We start from the raw sequence: 22,180 nt of genomic DNA, 5'->3' as shown, positions 1-22,180 counted from the left end.
TTACCGTTAAATAAAACTAGAGGTACTAAAACTTTGTCAACACCGTAAGCGATTTGTAGCTACAGTGGTTAAGACTAATTCATCTCGTTTCCATTCCTTTCCATTCCTTGTCCCTCTCTAATTCTAAGAAACATCCAGATGGAGAGAAGTCAAAACAGCGAGAACATTTCCAACTTTGGTAAAGGAAGATTCAAAAATCCTCCAACTTCAAACTGCAAACCTTGGTGACTTTGATTTGGTCACCTACTCTTTGATTGGTCGCTACCTCTCAAATCCAATTCCCCCCATGTGAATGTGACTATAGTCAGGCCGTCTCTGAGATTTTGAAGGCCCTGTGCGAAATTTATAAAAGTGTCCCTTCTTAAGATAAGTCTTAAAAAATGTAGGACAATGTATTAACGCTAGAAAATAATCACTTAAATCAAAACAAAGTTTAGCAATCATTGATTGCAAGTTTAAAAATGTCATTAATAATAAGTAAAAAGAACTACAAAAATAACGTTCACTAAATAATCAAAAGCAGTTCAATCTTAAACAATCAAACAAGAAAACAATCTTCAAAAACTCTAACTTTTCACTTGAATATGTAACATTATTATTCAATACTATTGAAAAAATACCGTCTTTATGGTGTATTATTGTCACTCAAAATATCTTATTGTGCTCTAAATTTTTGTATTTAGAAAGAAAAAAAAAATTACTCTTATAAGGAGTGAAATGAGATTTTAAAGTACTAACAAAATCAATTTTGGAATATAGAACATTATTTCATAACAAAAGCAATTTTAAATATATAATGTTATTACATATAAATATTAGGTGACAAAAATTTTGGCGGTCCTTTCAAATTTGGGACCTTGTGCAACTGCACCTTTCGCACCCCCTCTGACTATAGTGAACTTCTAGTGCGGCAGCCACCGTATAGTACATATGCACATAGCATATGCAAAAACTTACATGTGACGTATAATTAGAATGTTAAAGTAGTGGACTGCGAGTTGGTTCATGTTTAACAGGAGAAGAATGTTGTGGCAACGGTCTTGCCAATTAGAGTTATAATATGAATTTTGAGTACCATTATTTTGAGAATCCACTTGAATGGACTAGAACTCGTTTATTTGATGACATTCTTGGAGTCCCTAGGACTCGAACCATTCAATAAATGTTTAGCATGTATTCAAAAAGTGCACTGCTCATTCAATAAATTATATAAACGATTGTTTCGTGATGAAATGGTGACACGAGACAACTTGTTATACTTAAAAACCGTCATTTTGGGACGCACCACAAAGCTTAAAGGATTACAAACGTAAATCCTGAATAACAAAGGTTTCTAGAATCCACCTGTTATATAGAAATCCAAAAGAATAATTTGATTAACTGATGAATTGATGATTACAGAACCATCCAACAAGTTCAATAAAGGATTATAACTACTTGGAACAACTCAAAGACTTTGGTAATAAAAACAACACTAATTGACATTAATCGAATGGCTTTCTAATACTAATATTAGTATCAGTAAAAAAAAATTCAAAGACTTATTTTTACTCATCCTACTTTTCACAAGCATATGTATATTACAAATTATCACAAACCCAACTTATTAAGTTAGAGAAGTTGTCAAAGGTCCGATTTTTACTATGAATATCAAAACTACGTTTTGAAGGCTAAAATGACTTTGGATAGCTGAAATATATCGTATATGACAACAAATCTGTGAATTTAAACCGCAACGTCGTTCCCTTTTCGAAAATATATCATGAGCCCATTTGAACGCCAAATATGCAAATTTCTATTGCTTCCCATTGCCTTTTGACTGTTCGTTTCCTCTTGAATTCATTCCACCATTTGTTTTGCATCATCTGATATATCTGACATAATTATATGTAAATATCTCGCCATATATCTTGTGAAGTTATAATTGTTATCTAGAAGACCCATGATTACAAATGATTGAACTTTGCAACACATCCACGTGTAAACAAAACTAAAGAACGTACAAAAGTGACGATCTCGAAGATGAAGAACAAAGTCTGTCATCCTCCTCCGATCCCAAGATAATAATATTTGTTGCCAATAACAAAATTGGTATAATAATTAAGAAATATTATAGGAAAACGCGTTTTTTGTATTTAAAACAGTTTGATTAATTCGGTTAATCCAATTATCAGTAAATGACAAGAAAAAAATAATATCATAGTCTATTAAATAATAAGAAATATGCTCGTGCATATGACACGAGCGTGACGTTAGAACATATTATCTTGTGTGCGGTTTCATTACAAGATTAATTTTGGATTCCAGATGTTGGTTGAGATGAAAATTTGAGATCAGACTCGCATATCAGCATTGTTGCAGTTATATTAGTTGTGAACTAGCATTTGTCTGCGTATTTTGTGTGTATTGTGTGTATGAGCACATTTTTTTAGATAATGATAAGGAGAGAAGGAGAGAGAGAACGTCGGAGGAGTGATGAGTTTTTGTTTTTGGTCCTTTTTTTTTCTTTAAATATTGAAGGTATTTTAACATCACTTGTAGATAAGATTTCAATAAAAAAACAGTAAAATTTAGAGATGTGAAATTACATTATTGCCCATTATTTTTTTTTGTGATAGAAGACTAATTTGTCTTTTCATCTTCTTTTGGTTGATAAAAAGAGTTTTATTAATTAGTAGAGATATTATTTGGGGAGCAAAAGAGCTTAGATTTGTCATAATAGGTAAAAAGGATCAAGACAATCCCTCGTAGCATTAGCTTGATCCATAGAAACTCCAGAAAAGAGGGTTGGATTTTTCTATGAAGAAGTAAACCTTTCTAAATCATGAAGTAAATTGATTAGAGGGAACGTCGTATTCTCATTAATTTTCCTCTCAAATTTATGACTTCTTTGATTCATGACATCTCACAATTCCAACTAAGTATACATGCAATTCGGTATTAAGATAGATATGAAAAACAACATATCTGAACTTAGCCAAATTGATTAGAGTTGTGAGCTACGCATTTGCGTGTAAACTTCAAATCCTTCTACTTAGTTAAAAATTAAAATGGATTTCAAGGTCATTTCCTACCCGCCTATTAAAGGTGAGGTATGCCCAATTAACCGAGTGGAGATTTTTTAATTTGCTCATAACACGAGACGAAACATAACATGTCATTATACAATTAAAGAAATTTTTTTATTTTAGGAACTCTCTAATTATATAATGACATATAATGTTTTTGCCCTGTGTTTTGAACGTATCGGAAAATCTCTTTAACGCGAGATCTTAGGACGTACTACTTGTAGGAAATTATGAATTTAACGTAAAATATCTTATTATTTGATTTAAAAAATTGAAAATAAAAATGCAATACATTATACATATGGTAGATGAGACCCACTTGAAATAACACATGATTAAAATCAACGGTCAGGCATTAAACACTGAACATTAAAGCCTGACGCTCAGCTGTCAGATTAAAATGTAACTCCCCAACATTCAAACTTAAACCAAATAAATACCACCAACATTTCACTTATTGACATTTCTTTTCTATCTGTAATTCACGTTTCTCTCCTCCCTCCTCCTCCTCCTCCTCCTCCTCTCCCGCCGGTTTAACAAGTCGTCGGATTTTCTCCACCGTCCGATGCACTTCCTTTGACTCCTCCCTCCGCCAAAACCCCAACAATTCAACGATGGGACTTTGCTGCAGCAAGAACGTCGCCGTTTCCGAGGCCGACAACAAGCCCGCAGCCGCGCAACAGTCAAAACACTCGCCAGTGGCACCGGTGCCGCCCAGCTCCAGACCCGGCGATGCTCACTCCGGAAAGCACACTCCGGCCAACTCCTTCTCGGCCAGTCCGTGCCCGAGCCCGCTTCCCGCCGGAATTGCGCCGTCGCCGGCGAGGACACCGGGGAGGAAGTTCAGGTGGCCCTTACCTCCTCCGTCTCCGGCGAAACCGATCATGGAGGCGCTTCGACGGCGGCAAGGGCGTGAGGTGAAGCCGAAGGATGGGCCGATACCGGAGGAGCATCCAGGGGGCGTGGAAGGCGAGGGAGGAGAGAGAGCACTGGACAAGAGCTTTGGGTATGGGAAGAACATTGGGGCAAAGTTTGAGCTAGGGAAGGAGGTGGGTCGAGGGCATTTTGGTCATACTTGCTGGGCCAAGGGGAAGAAAGGAGAGCTCAAAGGACAGCCGGTCGCCGTCAAGATCATAGCCAAAGCGAAGGTGACGATGCTTGTTATTGATGAATTATTTGTTTTAATAATTTAGTTGAATTGTCACTTTCTTGTTTGGTAGATAAAGCTTGTTTCTTTGTGTAATTTAAGTAAGTTTGGATTAATTTAAAGGGCAAATTGCATCCATTTGTGTTCAAGCAATGAGTATTTCAAGTAATCAGCTTTTTTACTTTTGCATGAAATTGGTAAAATTTAATTAGTTGGGGAACAGTCTGATCACTGGATTAAGCAATGGTTATGTGAATTATACTTCCCTACAACAAGTCGAATCCGAAGAACTTTTCGCCCTTTGATCTCTGTCATTGAACTCATTAATCATTACCCTTACTGCTGCATCAGCACAGTATTTGGGTTTACTGAGTTACTTCATATAAATTTTAATTGAAGTTATATTGGCAATTAAATGAGGGATCTTTTCGCAGATGACAACGGCAATAGCTATTGAAGATGTTCGCAGAGAGGTGAAAATACTGAAAGCATTAGCTGGACATAAGAATCTGGTCAGATTTTACGATGCATTTGAGGATGACCATAACGTCTACATTGTCATGGAGTATGAACTTTTTTTCTTTCAATAACCTAATCATGTTATTCATAGAAACTTGAAACCATTGTTCAACTTTGTATGAATACATCAGTATTTTGGCCGATAAGCCTGTTTGAAGTTTTCTTGTCTTGCTGACCTTACAGGTTGTGTGAAGGTGGAGAACTACTGGATAAAATTTTGTCAAGGTAGAATGAAATGCTGTATTTTCTTTCTTGTATTGTACTTGTAATTTGCACTTTCGGATTGTATGAGTTAAAGGATTTATTCTTAATCACTACTTTGTGGCAGGGGTGGAAGATACACAGAAAAGGATGCTAAAACTATTGTTGTGCAAATTTTAAGCGTTGTTTCCTTCTGTCATCTCCAAGGTGTCGTACACCGTGATCTAAAGCCAGAGGTACTACATTCAGAAGAAAGTTTGAACTAACAGTTAGATAATTGTGGATGTTCACGTGTATTTTTTATTCTTCACGTTCTCATTCCAACCAGTAACTAATAACTCTGTTCATTATGAATGCTTGGCAGAATTTTCTTTTCACAACAAGAGATGAGGATGCTCCAATGAAGGTTATTGATTTTGGTCTTTCTGACCTTATTAGGCCTGGTAATGGTTGCTTTCCACACTATACTTCTGCTTCAATATATGATGTGCAACTGCTAATTGTTTCTTGTCATGAAGTTCTTACCTATATGATTATTATTTTTTATTGTGTTGCCAAGCATCGTCAATAACTATTTGTTTCATTGGAAGTATTTTCTTTAACCTTTTTCAAAGAGGGTTTTTTTTTTTTTTTTTTTTTTCTTTCTGATATGTTGGCATATTTGTGTGAGAAATGAAACTTCCCTCCTTAGAAATCAATCTAATTATGAGACTTTAGTTATCTGAACATTGCATTGTTTTCACAGAACATTTAGTTTTACATGTGCAGATCAACGTCTCAATGATATTGTTGGAAGTGCGTACTATGTTGCACCTGAGGTGTTATATAGATCTTACAGTCTCGAAGCAGATATGTGGAGTGTTGGTGTCATAACATATATATTGCTATGTGGAAGTAGACCTTTCTGGGCACGAACTGAATCAGGAATCTTTCGTTCAGTGCTAAGAGCTGATCCTAATTTTGATGATTCTCCTTGGCCTTCAGTCTCCTCAGAAGCCAAAGATTTTCTTAAAAGGCTTCTGAATAAGGACCACAGGAAAAGAATGACTGCTGCCCAAGCTTTAAGTAAGTTGGTTTTAAATATTTCATACATCCTTAATATTGCACTAAATATCTCTGCTAGAGGCATGTACAGTTATTTCCTGTTGAGGTATCCTGATAACTATTTCTTGTGTTCACAGCTCACCCATGGTTACGAGATGAAAAACATGATGTGCCTTTAGATATTTTAATCTACAAGTTGGTTAAATCGTATGTTCGGTCCTCACCCTTCAAGCGTGCAGCACTAAAGGTAACATTCCTTCACAAGAAAACATGCCCTCCAAATCCCCCAAAATGTGAAGAAAGAATTGGAAAGAAAAAAGAAGAAACAACTTAAAATCAAAGCTAACAAGCTGGGGTGTCGTCAGGCATGAATGGCATACTTTTGGGGCAATGCAATCTTTCATACACACAAACACACAAACCCACATTTGTGATTTTAGAAGGCATCCTTTGCAAGTTGGTGACATATTTTGTTATTCACAGGCTCTCTCCAAGGCTTTAACAGAAGACGAGCTCTTCTATCTTAGGGCTCAATTTAGGCTCTTGGGTCCAAAAAATGGACGTGTTTCCCTTGATAATTTCAGAACGGTTAGTCAGAGTTCTTATTGCTTTAACAATACTTCTTTTGTTACATTTTAGGATCCCATTTTGGACCCGTATTATCTATGGACGTGTTATAATAGGGCAATTCAATATCTCTACTATAGTTAGATGTTTCAAATTATTTTATCTTCATTGTTTTTTCATGACTTTTTCAACTTATCGTGAAGAATATTCCAGGCCCTCATGAAAAATTCAACTGATGCCATGAAGATGTCAAGGGTTTATGACATTATAAATTTGGTAAGCGATCTTGATGCCTTCACGTTCTTTGATTTCAATGGTGGAATGGTCCCAAATTTGTTTGCTAATTTCATGTATAGTAGATTCCTATGCAAAGTTGAAACTTGCGTAATTGCTTTTTGTTTAAAACTTTAATATAAAATGCACACTGTTGGATATTGTGAGATAGGTCAGGCGGAATAGCGTTTTTTTCTGTATGGTTATATTTAATGAAACAAAGAGAACACACCTTTTTTTTCTTAATGTTGGAGGATTCTAGAACTTTTGGTCTAGAGTTTGTTATCTTCTCTGACTTTTTCATTGCTGGCTTGTCTTTTCTATTGACAAACACAGCCTTCATAGAATTGATAGAATTGATAAACAAAACCATTTTTCCAATACAATTTTTCATTTTATTTCTTTAATTTTGGCTTTTGCATGAGGCATATACTCATATTCTAGTTTTTAATTCAAGATGGAACCCCTCTCACACAAGAAATTGGACTTCGAAGAGTTCTGCGTCGCTGCAATAAGTTCATATCAGCTAGAAGCTCATGAAGGATGGGAGAAGATTGCAAGTACGGCGTTTGAGCATTTCGAAAATGAAGGAAACCGGGTCATCTCTGTTGAGGAGTTGGCACAGGTATGCACATCAGTCTTTTGTCTTGCTTGTGTACATGTCACTTTCAAAATATCACATGGAACCAAGTAACTGGATCAGTTTGTCAAATGATTACCAGCTAACTGAAGAAAAATAAAACGTTATGCAGGAAATGAATCTTGGTCCTACATCTTATCAATTACTCAATGACTGGATCCGACCTTCAGACAGAAAACTTACGCTCCTTGGATACACCAAATTTTTGCATGGTGTGACAGTGCGTAGTTCCAATCCTAGACGTCCATAAATGAAACCGGGATATATAATGTTCTCTTCAAAAATTTACCAACAGTGTTTTGAATTCTTTGAGAACCTTGTCCGCCCCTTTGGCGAGTGAAGGTGAAAATGGAGTGTCAGGTTGTGAGTGAAGAGATATAGGTCCATGTCAATAATTTGAGAGATTTTATGCAGAAGAATTTGTTCAAGACCCTTGAAAACGCATCGACATCTTCGTGCCAGTTGCGACCGCTACGATGGTAGAGGCAATGCTATCGAAGAAAGCTTTTGCATTTACATTTGTATGGGTTATTTTTGTGTTCCAATCCTTTGAAGGTAAGGTTACAGAGTTTTGTAAAGACATTCCAATATTAATGTTTACAAGTGTAAGTTTAGAAGAATGCTTTGCATTATAATTTCACTTCTTCAAGCTTCATGTTGCGAAACTTTTGAAACTTATGATTGTTTTCGCGATTGGCCCGTTTACATTGCATCTGGGCGCCCAATGGAGATATGGTGATCCTTGCTTACTTATCATTGTGCCTTGACGCCACATCACATCATCTCCGAGTGACGATCTAGTTTTAGCTTAATTTTGTTTTAGATTTGGATTCGACGTGAAAAATTGAGTGATGCATGTTGATTACTTGACACTCGCCCTCCTTCATTATTTGGGCTTGAGACCGATGACAACATAAGATAAACTAACACAGACATAGTTTTAATTTATAAAAAAATTAAAATTGAGCCATATTTGAAAATCTACAAAAATAACTGTTGAAAGTAAGAACTGTAAGAGTTACTAATTAAGTTTTTTATTTAAAACGCGATGATAATTAAATTCCCTTTAATTTTCATCAATCCAATGGTGTCAATATGTTTATCTATAATTTAATTCCATAAAATATTGGTTACATTTCTACGTTTGCTTACGATCAAAGTTTCGTGTTGGCGGGATGGGTTGTACTTGGTCAGTGGCTGGCCTTTTGATCAAAGTCAAACAAACATACAATAAACCTCTCCTTGGCGAATTGGCGTGGTTCTTGCCTATGATCGGCGGCATGCGGCACTCCTTAGCCGAGATGCAATAGTCACACTGTCACATAATTACTAATGAGGAATCGAGATGTTTTCTTAATATCTATGTCTGGAGTTCAAAGACTTAGAGATTCGCACCGTTAAAGAGAGAGAAAGAGAGATCTAGACCATTAGTTTATAAACGGTGGGCTAGTAGAATGAGCAAACGAGAACTGCAAGATTCAAAATGAATAGTCCGGATCTTAGAGTCCGTTGGCTTTAGACACAGAAATCCAAAAAAGATCTCAGTTCAATCATCAGTGTATATAATTGGACAATAATTGATATATGTCAGGTTTTATTATATTATGCAGCCATATGCAAAAGTCTTTCCAACTTGCCAACAATCACGCTACTCGTTTACTTAGGGTAACAATTGACCTTATCAAGTAATATCAAATTAAGAAATGTTGCTCAGGTGACCTTTGAAAGAGGGGCATGTCTACATGCCCAAACTGGACTGTTTCAAAAAACACTTGACATTTCACATGAGAAATAAACGACCAATCTTCCACAAGGCATGGGGCAGCGGTGGAATGCAGAAGGTAGACGAAATCAAATGATTGGATCAAAATTTCAAAATATTAATTTGTGCTGCCTTCACACTTTTATTTATAAATGCTAAATGAGCAGGTCATATAATTATAAAAATGAAACAATTAATATTCAAGTTGACGTAATATATTCGTTGAGTATGACTCATCATCCCAAGTAACTCTTCAAAGTTAATTTACAATTTCGAAGTATAACTCAAGTATGAAGGATAAGATTAAGAGCAATGTTATAAGTGGAGAAAAATACGGCTATATCAGTTGTCACGATGAGATCCAAAGTTGTGGAGGAAAATTTCAAATATAATCCAACATATAAAAATCAAAATCTTCAACAAAACCTAATGGGTGTGAGTAAGCCTTTAATGAGAGATTTTTTAGGGTGCCGGAACTACGGTGGGTTCACCAAGTGTCATTGGTGGGTTCACCAAGTGTCATTGGACCGTATTTCAAGTACACTGAAAAATTTCTCCAAGCAAGATGTCATTATACAAGTAGATGAACACTTGAAAAAAAAAAAAAAAAAACCTTTTTCCTCTATTTGTATTATAACATCATGCCACTAGCGTTGCGGGCACATTAAAAATCTCTCCAAAGGCACACACCCTTGATGTTTTGAACCGTGTGTTATACGTTTGTGTAGTTTCTTATCTCCAACAACCAGCAACCAGCAACTTCCTTCCCACTTTTATATATTCATTTCACATCAACAACAAGAATAAAGAAAAAGATTACGTCTCCAAACGAATATTCCCAAAAATCATACATAAGATGACGATGATGATCCATCGATTTTTTATCATGAAAAATCATCCAATAATCCATAAGACATCATACAAGAAATCCAAACAAATTAATAATATTATGAGGTCCCAAAGAATTAGAAAAGAATCCAATGCCTCGCTCACAATTAATAAACTGAAATTAAGAAACCTATATCTACTTAATAATCTTCACAATTAATAAATCAAACCCTAAAACACCAGGCATAATGGTGATGGTGGTGGTTGTGATGGTGATGATGATGATGATGGCCGTGGAACGAAGTCTCCCTATCGATCATGCCTTGAACGGTGCGAAACTCCTCCACATGGCAAGGAATAGTGATCGGACCTTTGTGATCGAATCCGTACTCCTTCTCCGCCTCCTTCAGCAGCTGCATGAAGAGCGGGTGGTTGATGTAGACCACCGGAATAACAAACCTCTGCTGGTCCTTCCCCTGGCCCACCATCACAGCCATACAGCCTTTCGGAATATCTTTGAGCTCCTTGCTGTTCTTGTCGTGGTGGTGGTGGAGAAGGTGGGGGAAGTGGAGGTGGAAGTTCAGGTGGTTGTGCTTGCTGGGCCTGTCGGCGGCGATAAATCCCATCTTTTCGAAAACTCGAAAAACCCGAAAATCAGAAAACCCTAGAGAGCAAGAAAACACTGGAGAAACTTGAAGTTGTTGAGTTAGGGTTATAAGAAGACGAAAGAAAACGGCCACGGATCGGAAGCGGAGATGGTGAGGTTGAACTGGGTTAGGGCGGAGTCGGTTAACGATCTCGGAATATTGCTCATGATATATGATCGGATTCAACAACCAACATAAATATCGATGGAGAAAAAGGAGAAGGTGAGAGAGGTTTTTGGAGAGGGAGGGGTTTGGTGTTTTATAGTAGCTGTCGTAGGAGCAGATTGGGTTTGCTTACCTTATACAGAAAGGAAAGGGGTAGAGGGGGAAAAGATGTAAAATCAAAGTCGTATACGCTGGAAAGTCCGGAGGGTTACAACTTGCAGGAAGGTTTCTCAAAACGCGCCTGATAATTACTATTTATTTCATTTTATTTCATTTTTAATGGTAATTAACAATTGCAAATTAAGGCCTTGTTTAGAATTACTTTTAAAATAATTAAAAATTTTAAAGAAGATATTTTTAGGTTTAAAAAACACATAAATTATTTATTACAACAAGCATCAGTTATGTGATTCATGCTGAAACAATAAAGTGTTTTTTTAGGATTCACTTGTCATTTTATTATTTTACTAAAAATTGGTTTCAGAAGCATTTTCAATAAAAGTGCTTTCAGCTATTTTAAAAAACACTTTTGAACGAGTCATAGTTTTCTGGCAACCCTCTCTCCCTTTTAAACTTTTTTTTAAAAAAAAAAATTGCAAATTGGTTTCTTTCGTTCCAAAAACTAATAAGGTATATAATTATTAATCCAATCAAAACAAATAAGGTAGAATTAATTAATTAATACGTTAGCAAAATAGTATTGATAGGGGATAATTTTATAACGTTTAGAAGGAAGGTTTATGGAATTAATTAATTATGGAAATTATGAATAATTTTTATACTTGAGTTTGAATTTGCATTTAAAAATACAATCAAAGTCAAATCACAAGTTTATTAACAAAACAAATTCAATAAAGCAACAATTGGTACTATAGAAAACCAGCTATAAACGGGAGAGTCTTATCACACATTTTAATATTTTTTTTTTTGTGTCAATTCACACATTTGAGAATTCCACGTCGACAAATAAAGCAAAGGAATTCTCCTCTCATAAAAAGGAAAAATAGAGGAAAGAATTGAAATCTTGCGAAGCAGCTTTAGCCATCAAATCCACGTGGACAACGTGTGGCCGACGCTCCTGGTCCTCGTCAGCAGTTTTGTGGGGTCCATATGATTGGAAAATGCGACCGACAATGAGGTGTCACGCGCGTCACACACCATATGAAGCTGTCCAGTAACATGCTTCGAACATGTCCAAGTCCAACTGGATTGGACCAATTCTATAGATGAGGGAGCATCACGTCATCATCTTAATTTTATTTAATTTTTCGGTTTAAATATTTGTTTCATTAGTTACTACTTACTAGCATAGAGCGCAATTTTTTTTTGTGTGTGTGAACAATTTTTTTAATAAATGCATATTTTTTTTAATATTATATAATTACTGTTTTATCATTTTTATGTAAATATTGTGTATAAAAAATGAAGGTAAAATTGGAAAACTATGATTGTCATCATCTAAAAAAAAAAAAAGATAAAATAGGAAAAATAGGGATATGATTGTCATTTTGTCAAAAGGTACAAAATTACTATTTTGCCTTCCTTTTTGTCAATATTGTGTATCAAAAGTGAGGTTCAAATAGAAAAAAAAGAAAAAAAAGTTGACAAGGATGGTTTTCTTAATAATAGTATAGATAGATTACTTTGTGCTGCAGTCCTTTGGAATTAATTATTAATTATCAACTATCATTTTGTTTATCTTAATAAAATATTGTTAATTACCTATTATTTTTACTATAAAACAATGATTAACTACAATTGCTGGTATACTAGGACCACTTAAAAGGTCGTGGCATTTTGGATAGCATGCGGGAAATCTTTGAATCTGGCAATCAGATCACATAAACTGTCCGACCCTGTATTCTCTTCCAACTTTTCAATTTTACTATCTACAACTTAATTACTATAATCCAGTGGTATTCATTTTTACTTGGAAGTGAGAAATCTTAAGTTTGAATCTTGTAAATGGCGAATTTGATACCAAATTAGGCTGTCAATTATATAACTTAGCCGAACTCTATTTCCTCTTAATGTAAAAATATCAATGTACTAAAAAAAATGATGACTATCTTAAAATATTATTATAGTAAATTGTTTGCGATATAGAAGTTCTTCTCCTTGCTCTTTACGAGATGCCGCATTCAAATTGCTCATAATCTGCAGCCTTAGGGCAACTTTGTTTTGGTATGCGTCAAGTAGTACAAGGTCGGATAGTTGACATGATTTTGCCAGATTCAAAGATTTCACGCATGCTACCCAAAATGTCCTTGACTTTTTACGTGCTTCTAGTATACCCCACATGGGAGCCATGCCTTGCCCAGCTCAAATTTAGGGCCGGATTCTGTGGCAGATATTACTGCAAAATCCTTGTGAAGTAAAAGGTATCATGCATGCCCATTTTCTACTGTGTTACATTGCCCACAGAGATGCATGTGCTCCTCATATCTTGGCCCTCTTAAGCGCAAAGTTTAGTTTAATCACTTGAATTTTGGATTAATCAACCAAATCCTGCGGTTTGATTGATGCACAAGTTTTGTGATGGGCATTCCTAGACCATTTGATCAAGAGATCTGGAGATACATGGGATTCTAAATTCTAGGAATATCTTTCCAGATATAGCCCTTTAATCATGACCCACAAAAATGGGAACGGTTTAGCTGTTTTTTTAAGTCAAAAGACTCAACCAAAAGGGGAGGTGATTACTGATTATGTGGAGCATCTAATTTCCTTTTTTTCCCTCCTTTTTTCTTTTGATTTTTCTTTGGCTCTCCAACTTTCTACACCAGCATGAAGTAAAGCTTATCCTAATCCCTTCAATAATATGGCAAGTTTAATATTCAACAAATTGATAACTTTTTTTAGTGAGTCCAAAACACGGTCACATACGCCATATGTTATATACAAGTGGAGGGACACTTGATGGAAAAAAAAAAAACTTTCCTTCCACTTGTATAATAACATATGTCTTATCGCAGTGGCAGAGCCACTTGAGAAACAAGAGAGGCCTTGGTTTACCCTGGAATTTTTCATTTTGTACTTTTTGTTTGTGTGCTTTTAGTTGGATATTCTGCATTCTTCGACTTATGTGTGTTTGCTCACATCTAGCTTTATTGTGTTTTTCTAATTGACAAAATAAATATGTTTTACAATAGCTTAGTTATCAAACTAAAGGCATATATCAACTAGCCCTCCTTTAGTTAGTTCACTATTTTGCATGATAGAGTATTGTTTTATAATGAAACCACATATATATGGAATATAGGAAGAATTCATCTTCAAAGATAATCTTCAAATTGTAGTTTTGAGCCATGATTATTAATTTTTGTTCAACTTCATTATAGGAACTTATAAAGAAGTTCAATGCTTACAATATAATTATCTAAAAAAAAATTGTGACTTTATTACTCTTTTTTTTATTAAAATTATTCATTTCACTTCAAAAAATGAACATTTTTCTCCCGTTAGTTATATTTTTTTTCTTTCAATTTCTTTCTTATGGCTTAAAGGCCCCTCCTAACTTCGATTTCCGGCTCTGCCACTGTCTCATGGTATGTATTATGGGCATATTGAAAAATCTCTCCAGCAAATAATACCCCTTGTTCATTAATTCAATTTTATGACTGAGTTTATGTTTTCTTATTTTGACCAAAAGAGGAGATGGATTCTCGAACTTACGACATCTTACAACATCAAGAAGAAAAATATTGTTGAACAAATGGTTGGTTGGTCAATTTACAATTCCTAAATATATGTAGTTTGTGGAGGAAATAATCGAGTCTTAGTGTTAATGTCTTATTGGAATTTTAGGAAATGAGAGGTAAATGAAACTTCTTCCTAGCTACGATCAATTTTAATTCATTTCCTTTTCCACCAACGAGTACGTTTCAAAATTTAGTGCTATCTACCTTTGATTATAACAGCCAACCAATTTGGTTTTCAACTTTTTGTTCTTTAAGTGGGTGGTCCTTTGAAGTTACGCCGATGTGACCTAATTAAATGTTTATTAGCCGAGAAGATGTAGGTTCGAATTTTCTCATGTGGCAACAAAAATGTTGATTAACTGATATAATAGTTGACATCCAAAATAAAAGAGTGAACTGCCATGGCTTTGCCAGCTGATTCATTTAAAAAAAAAAAAAATCATGTGGTATCAAAATGTTGATTAATTGATTTATAACAAAAGACCTTTTATTATTGTTGTACAACACATTCTAATTGTAATTCGACGTTTTTTCTGGAGTCTCATCCTCTCTCACTTTCTTTTTAAAAAATGTCAACACAAGATATTGACGTGATTTAATCATGACCGTTTAAATAAAAAAGGAAGAAAAGGAAGAAGAATTTGAAGGGAAGGTAATCGTACTCAATTTTTTCTTTTTGCTTTGTGGTCTAAATCTGCACTTCAAGTTGTACATTAAACTCCAACAAAAAAATTGTACACTAAATGTCTGACCATGATTTTCAGATTTGGTTCCAACACTAACAAAACCAAAATTGTCCCGGAAAAATAACATAAAAAAACAATTATAATTTGGATTAAAAATATGAACATGGATCAAATGAATTTGTGCAATTTGCTGGTCACGAGACTGACGACCGTGGTTAAGATTTGGGTTTGGAAGTCCAATCCGAGCGCATAACCAGGCCGCCAGTCTAATGAAGAGCATTTCTATGGGCTTGAACTGGAATTCATGATATATGGAAAGCAATTAAGTAAAATACTATTATAATTACACAGCAAAAAATATTTCGTTACAAGGGAAACATCTAGGGTTCATTAGAAAAAACAATTCTCAGGGCCCGTGTATTACATCATGTGTTTGATTTCTAACGCTCTTGAATACACAATGGTGGCTAGGTGAGGGATGAAATGCTTTGCCATGGCAGTCCATCCTTTTTGGGAGTTAGTAAAAAAGAAAATTCTATACCACATCTAGAAGGGGAAGAAAGGAAAACATCAAATATTCATGCGTACGAATTAATAATATCCAGGTTCTCATTTTCCTCTTCTGAATTTTTCCATATCTGTGTACTTACCCAAAAAAGAAAACAAGATTTCTTGAATGGTGAAGTGGGCCATCATAATTCTAACTAGAACATCAAGTAATCTTCCTCATCGTCATCATCGAATGTATTGTGTTGTAATTTACGTCCAATATTAATGGTTTTCCTAATCAGCCGACACAATTATCTGCACCCCCTCCGCCGGCTTCCGCTTCCGAATCAAGCGGCAGCGATCTTCTCCGGCAGCTAACGAGTCTGCGATGGGCTTAATGACCAAAATGCCCTGCCCCACGGCTGCACAAATTAGCGTCGACAAAAACGCAGCGAATGAGAGGGCGGTGAACGCCGGGTGGTCCGGCTTCCACAACACGGTCATCCCCATGAGAATAATCTGCAGTGGTAGTGGCACCAATACCGTGGCGGCCAGGGTGTAAATCCTCAACCTCAGCCCCTTGTTGATCACCAACGACAAAACCCTCCAGCACGAAAACAAGAACCACATCGAGTACGCGCCACCGAACGCGGCGAACATGATGGTGTTCAACAAAGGGTATGTGCATGAAACCATGCTGCTGCCGTACTCGACCTTCTGGACGACATAGTTCCGTACGAAAATCTCCGGCAGCGGCAGGTGGAGCTTGTGGAACGGGTGGAAGAACAGGAAGAGGACTTGCACCAGAAGCATGGGGAGACACGTGGCGAGGACGAATGCGATGGCCCAGGAGACATTGGGGGTCTTTCTTTCAATGGAGGCATCGACAAGGAATAGCAGGGTGACGAGGAAGGCAGGCTCGAATAACCCTAACGAGAGCGCCACGTGGATTTTGCAAAACTGGGGCTCCTCGAAGGAGGCGAGGACGGAGAGGAAAGGGTAGAGGTAGGTGCGGCGGAGGGTGGGGATTCGGAGGAGCTCGTTGAGGGACCAGAAGATGATGAATATGACGAGGAGGAATCGGACGGTCCAGAGGGAGTTGAAGTGCCGAAGGTGGAGGGCTGTGCGGGACTTTAAGCAGAGGTTGAAGATGAAGGAGATGGAGAGGAGGGAGAGGACGATGAGGGCGGAGATGAATAGTAAGGTGGCAACGTCGAAGGCGGAGTCGAGGAATGGCGTTGAAGGAATGAAGAACATCGAGCGAAATATCAATTGGATTGATTAACTAATTAATTAATTTGTAAAACAAATTAATTAATTAATTAATCAATGAATAATATTCTATCTCTCTCGATCGCTCTGATGATCTCGATGAAGGATGGATATATCGATTTGCTATATAGCTATGACAAACCCTCCTTTTGTTTGTCCTCCTTTTTGTATATATCGATATCGAATATACCGATGGTTATGAATATATCTACTTTTTTTTAGTATCGATATCGATATATTGCTACCTAACCACGGCTACGGTAAAACAAGGGGAGATGTGATTAATATGGTTGTACAAAAGTAAGGGCGGTAATAAGGCTGCTGGCCGTGGCGGTGAGAGACGCGGCGGAAGGTGGTGGGACTGGAGATTATGCATGGAATGGGAATAGTGAACAGATATAGGATAGAGTACTTGGGAACAATATTGGAGGAAGTAAAGGTGTAATATGGAAAAACTGAGGAAGAGGGCATTAGGGGGTGGGTGCGGGTTACGTCGGAGGAGTATTTGGGGAGAGAAGGGTTGAGACTTATTTCTCTCCCCGATTTCCCTACCGGCGGGAAACAGGCTTGACAGCCTGCAACGAAGGAAGAGCGATCGATGATTTGGGGTCTAGAAACTTTAGTTAGAGAGAGGAGGGAGAATCAAGGGAGGAGGAGAAATGTGGTGCAATGAGATGTCTCCTTCCATTTCGGCCTTTTACGGTTAGAATTTAGGAGTTTTGGAATTTAATTTGCATCTTTAATTATTATTTTGTGTTTGCATAATAAGACTTAGATATGAGCTGTACATCTTTATTTTTTATTTTTTTGGAATTTATTATGGACATTGTTTTTATTATTTATTTTTAAAATGTTTTGAGATTAAATTCTATTTTTAAGAATTTAAATATTGTTAATTAAGAAGATACAGCTCCAAACCAGATATTCTAGGATTTTTATCTTTTTTTTGCCGATTGTAATTGGATTAACACAGTTGAGTATGATCTGCATGACAACTGAGATGGATTGTCTTAAGCATATACCACTCCACCATTGGGTAATTTCATGCCTAATAAGATTTATATGCACAAAAAGATAAATGATACTTGCAAGTAAATAAGTGTACAGCTAGCAGCTAATTTTGTACATTTGTAGGACTAGAAGTCTATACTTAAAATCATCGCAACCATACACCAATAATTGGAAACTCCTGATCAGTTAAATGGTCACGTCCTTAATTATTATTGTATATATTTTCAAGTAAATTGTGAATTTTGTTACAATACTTACAAGTATTTAGTATAATCACAACTGAAAGTTTTTTTTTTCTTTTCTGATCACAATTTAACGGTTAAATTTGCTGTAATGATATTTAAGGAGTATATATGGTGATATTACTAAGTACTTGTAATGTAGCAAGTCCCGAGAGTAAAGCAACCAGTGCACTGCAGAAATAAAACCCAAAATTTTTCTTTTGGCGATCCAAAATTAGTGCAATATATTAATTGAGTTATGTTCATCTATTACATTTGGCCGAATAATGGAAATAAAAAGTGCATTAAGGCATGATGCTTCATCGACTCACTTGACTGCAGTCCGTAGGTGTGGCAATATATATAAAACCTACATTTCCAGCAATCGCTTTCTGTAACTTGTGACAATATGGCAATACGAAGTTTTTCTTTTTAATTGATTTGTTTCGCACATTGCGCACCTGCAAGTGCCACCCACTACTCACCCTATTATGTATATGAGCAATTTCCTATACAAGAATACGATGTTGTTTCTATGTCATTATCTTCCATTCCTCCAAGACAAAGGAGTCACCAGGAAACTGACTAACTAGAGTCTATAGCTCCTCTAGGCCCCAATAGACTGAATTAGTCCTTCTACCCGCGCAAAGCGCTAGTTGAGCTAGGAGTTTCAAGCGCTAAGTCCTTTTTCCTTCGGAAAGTCATTTCAGGCAAGAAAACCAATCAGGGAGGAAAGAAAGTCAGTTGCTCTGCAGCAATACGAACTCGATCTGCTCCTACCCATTGGGAGGCACTATAGCATGTTGGGAAAAGCTACTTTACTAGCCGGTACCAGTGGTGGTGTCATAGACGTAAGCGCTGTTGTCAGAAAGAGTAAGGACTAAATGCCTAGAGTCAACCGCTGGTGGTTCAGGAAGTGAATTAGATTCTTATGTACATTTTACTATAATCATGCAGACGTTACATATACATTCTCAGTATGTACACATTTTGTGTTTCACATGCAGTACATGCTTGATCAATGCAATAACTAATCCCAGCTCCCAATAAAAAGAGAGCAACTACTGCACTGCAAAATTTGGTCGGTTGGTGCATACAACCCACAGCTAGTGCAGGCATTCTTAAAGAATCGCTATTGAGATTTATATATCTTTGTACAACTAAAACCAGAAAAAGTTGCTTTTGGCGATCCCGAAAACTAAATAAAAAGTGCATTAAGGCATGATGCCTCATCGACTTGACTGCAGGCGGCAATATATAAAACCTACACTTCCAGTGATCATCAGTACTTTCCTTTCCACCCATAAGATATAAAGTCTTTTTCTTTTTAACTTTGTCTCGCACATTGCACACACCTGCAAGGCTGCACCCCACTACTCACAATTGTCAAATATATATTTACTAGGTGCGCGGTTTGTGGCCTGGCCCAGACCTTAGACAGTACTACTAGCTAACGAGCTTACCAACCTTTTTATATATGAGTAACTGAGAAATGTGCATGAAATAGTTTATTAGAAGGGAAGAGGTAGTTTATTAGAAGAGAAGAGGCGAGTGTTTGTGCTCAATGCATGCTCATGCACACGTTATTGGAAACAATAAAACCATATATTTTTTGTCAAACAAAACATAAAACTATTGAAACACACATAATTGATACATTTGGGATTTTGGCAACACTCTCTCTAGTCTCCAATAGAGGTGAACTTTATTATTATGTGTACTACTTGCTCTAAGAAGTGTATCAGTTTCATGCGTGTCCAAATAACATCACTTTGTTTTAAATAGTCACATCCTAGAAAAATAAACACGTAAACCGACTTGGTATATTCTGAAAAATGGAAGTGAATGGATTAGATTTTAGTGGCTGCTTGCTAGTTGTTACAATAACCAACCGTCACTACAAGAAACTATACCATAGCAACTGACATTAGTTTCATAAAATGAGATGGTGAAAAGGTCTATCAATGGCCACTGATAGACCTTTTACCACCCCGATCATTCATTGATATAAGCCTTTTGCCAAGCTTATAACTAAGATCAATGGCCATATATTGTTAGCTTTTTGTTGTGATTAGTATACAATGTATAGTCTTGCCAACCTAACAACGAAGGTTCGAATTAAACAGGATGGGATATTGGAATATCAGTCAAACAGATCATAAGGAAAAAACTAGCTACAATTTGAACTGTGGAAGTCCATAAATGGTTGATTGGCGATCACCAATATAATTGTGCAATGAGGATCATAAGGAAAAAACTAGCTACAATTTGAACTGTGGAAGTCTATAAATGGTTGATTGGCGATCACCAATATAATTGTGCAATGAGGAGATCATGCTGTAAATAAGTTGAAGAAACTGAAATAAAAATAACCTAACGAAGCTGTATTTTCTGGTAAAGAAATGTGTTTTCTCTAGCCTTCTTTCTAACTGAAATTATTTTTAGTTGATCTAACACAACCTCTCCCAGATTTCCATACACAGATACACGCACGCGCGCGCGCACACACACAACTATATCAGGAAGATAGATGACATGCATTGTAAAGAAATATATGTTCAAAAGATGAAAGAAATACCTCTTTTACAAAAGCAAACTGATCACAATAAAGAGGAATCAATACTACAGAATATATGTCCGCACTCTGATCGGTGCCGATATATCTTCACGGAAATTCCATATCTACGCAGAGGATTCGAATTTCGAATCCCTAAGTCACTAAAAGTATATATCAATACATTATTCAATGGAATAAATAATATAGTGAGATCAGTAGAATATTAATTAGTAAAGCTGCTGAGAAGGGTGGAGATCAATATTATCATATACTGATACCGTGAATACAAACAGCTCTGCAACTCCACCCGCCGCCCACTACACTATATACAACGAAAGCAATTATCCAGATATAACCGTTATTAATTTTGTAATTAGGTAACGGATCCAGATTATCCAATAGATGAAAACCCTAATTTTGATTGGTCTTAAAAAAGAAAAGAAAAAACCTAGGGAGGTTTAACCCTAGCTAAGGCCAAAGAAAAGCACACGGATTGGAAACCCTAATTAGGGTTGTGCCCATCATGAGAAAAGATCTATCCAATGATGAACAAAAAGGAAGGCTGACAGAAATTCACACACACAGTATTAATGTTGAAAAACTTGAATCATGAGTCAAACGCAAATGATAGATTTTTTTCTCTTCTTTCATACCTGTAGTAGTGAAGTACGATCAAACTAAGCCCGCATCATCATTAAATCAATCTGTTAGATGATCAACATAAAATAACCAAAAAAAATCTTGGGATTAGTTAAAATTAACCTACCTGAAGATCCATCGATCATCTCTCTGCAGGGGATCGACATCTTGACGATATTGGCGAACTAATATTTTACGAAGAGAGATGCTTGGCAAATTAGATGGAAGCATTAGTTGAGGGGAATGAAGCCTGGTCCGAGGAATTGCTGACTTATTAGCCTCGTACCAGACAACATTCCCCTCAAAACGATAAGCTTCCTTTGTAATATATAAACTTCGACTGATCATCATCATCTATTATACGGCCGGTGTTCTCTCATTCGGATCGCGTTTTTCCAAATGAAACAAAAGGGGAGAGAGTACTTTTACTTCTTGAATGAAATGAAATGAAATCATAATAAATACATGATTATTAACAAGTATAATCATTTGGTTTACTTTACGAGAAAGAAAAGGAAAAGAAAAGAAGGGCTGCACATCGAGAGAGTAGGTGCGTGGGCCCGATAATTGTCAACTGTGTTGGTTTCTGGAACCAGCTGTAAGGTTGGGCAATTGGGATCAGGATACTCTCCTAAGCAAAAGGTGAGAATCCTTCTGATCAAGCTCATCGGATCGTTAAAATTTTATCCAACGGTTATAAACAGGAGAGCTCTTTAAAAGTTATAATAATTATAATCGTTGGA

The 22,180-nt window shown here is 36.3% G+C and overlaps 3 protein-coding genes and 1 long non-coding RNA gene across 5 annotated transcripts; 1 reads left to right on the top strand and 3 right to left on the bottom strand.

The window, feature by feature from the left end:
- The first annotated feature begins 3,308 nt into the window (after positions 1-3,308).
- LOC103406596 (CDPK-related kinase 4-like) lies at positions 3,309-8,079 on the top strand. 2 transcript variants are annotated; one of them, XR_011580376.1, is made up of 11 exons: positions 3,309-4,216; positions 4,650-4,780; positions 4,918-4,959; positions 5,063-5,171; positions 5,300-5,378; positions 5,704-6,000; positions 6,117-6,226; positions 6,463-6,567; positions 6,750-6,822; positions 7,277-7,444; positions 7,572-8,079. XR_011580376.1 is itself a non-coding variant. In XM_070820947.1 (11 exons), exons 1-11 carry the CDS (start codon positions 3,683-3,685, stop codon positions 7,707-7,709), a joined length of 1,776 nt encoding a protein of 591 aa, XP_070677048.1. In that variant the 5' UTR covers positions 3,309-3,682; the 3' UTR covers positions 7,710-8,079. The 2 variants fall into 2 exon arrangements, 1 of the variants encoding a protein (XP_070677048.1); XM_070820947.1 differs by having other exon boundaries at positions 6,760-6,822.
- A 1,887-nt stretch (positions 8,080-9,966) lies between these two features.
- Positions 9,967-10,992, bottom strand: LOC103444275 (auxin-responsive protein SAUR32-like). Its single transcript, XM_008383208.4, has one exon. The coding sequence runs from the start codon at positions 10,673-10,675 to the stop codon at positions 10,274-10,276; it is 402 nt and encodes a 133-aa protein (XP_008381430.2). The 5' UTR covers positions 10,676-10,992; the 3' UTR covers positions 9,967-10,273.
- A 5,039-nt stretch (positions 10,993-16,031) lies between these two features.
- Positions 16,032-16,994, bottom strand: LOC103445621 (uncharacterized). Its single transcript, XM_008384638.2, has one exon. It carries the CDS (start codon positions 16,992-16,994, stop codon positions 16,032-16,034), a length of 963 nt encoding a protein of 320 aa, XP_008382860.2.
- Positions 16,995-19,149: 2,155 nt separating this feature from the next.
- LOC108174216 (uncharacterized) lies at positions 19,150-21,999 on the bottom strand. Its single transcript, XR_001791049.3, has 2 exons — positions 21,565-21,999; positions 19,150-21,120 (listed from the first exon to the last, which is right to left on the bottom strand). It is a non-coding gene; the product is annotated as an uncharacterized lncRNA (long non-coding RNA).
- Between the last annotated feature and the right edge of the window lie 181 nt (positions 22,000-22,180).

The sequence above is a fragment of the Malus domestica genome, chromosome 01 (assembly GCF_042453785.1).
Source record: "Malus domestica chromosome 01, GDT2T_hap1".
Lineage (NCBI taxonomy): Eukaryota > Viridiplantae > Streptophyta > Magnoliopsida > Rosales > Rosaceae > Malus > Malus domestica.
This window is presented reverse-complemented; position numbering and strand designations above follow the sequence as displayed.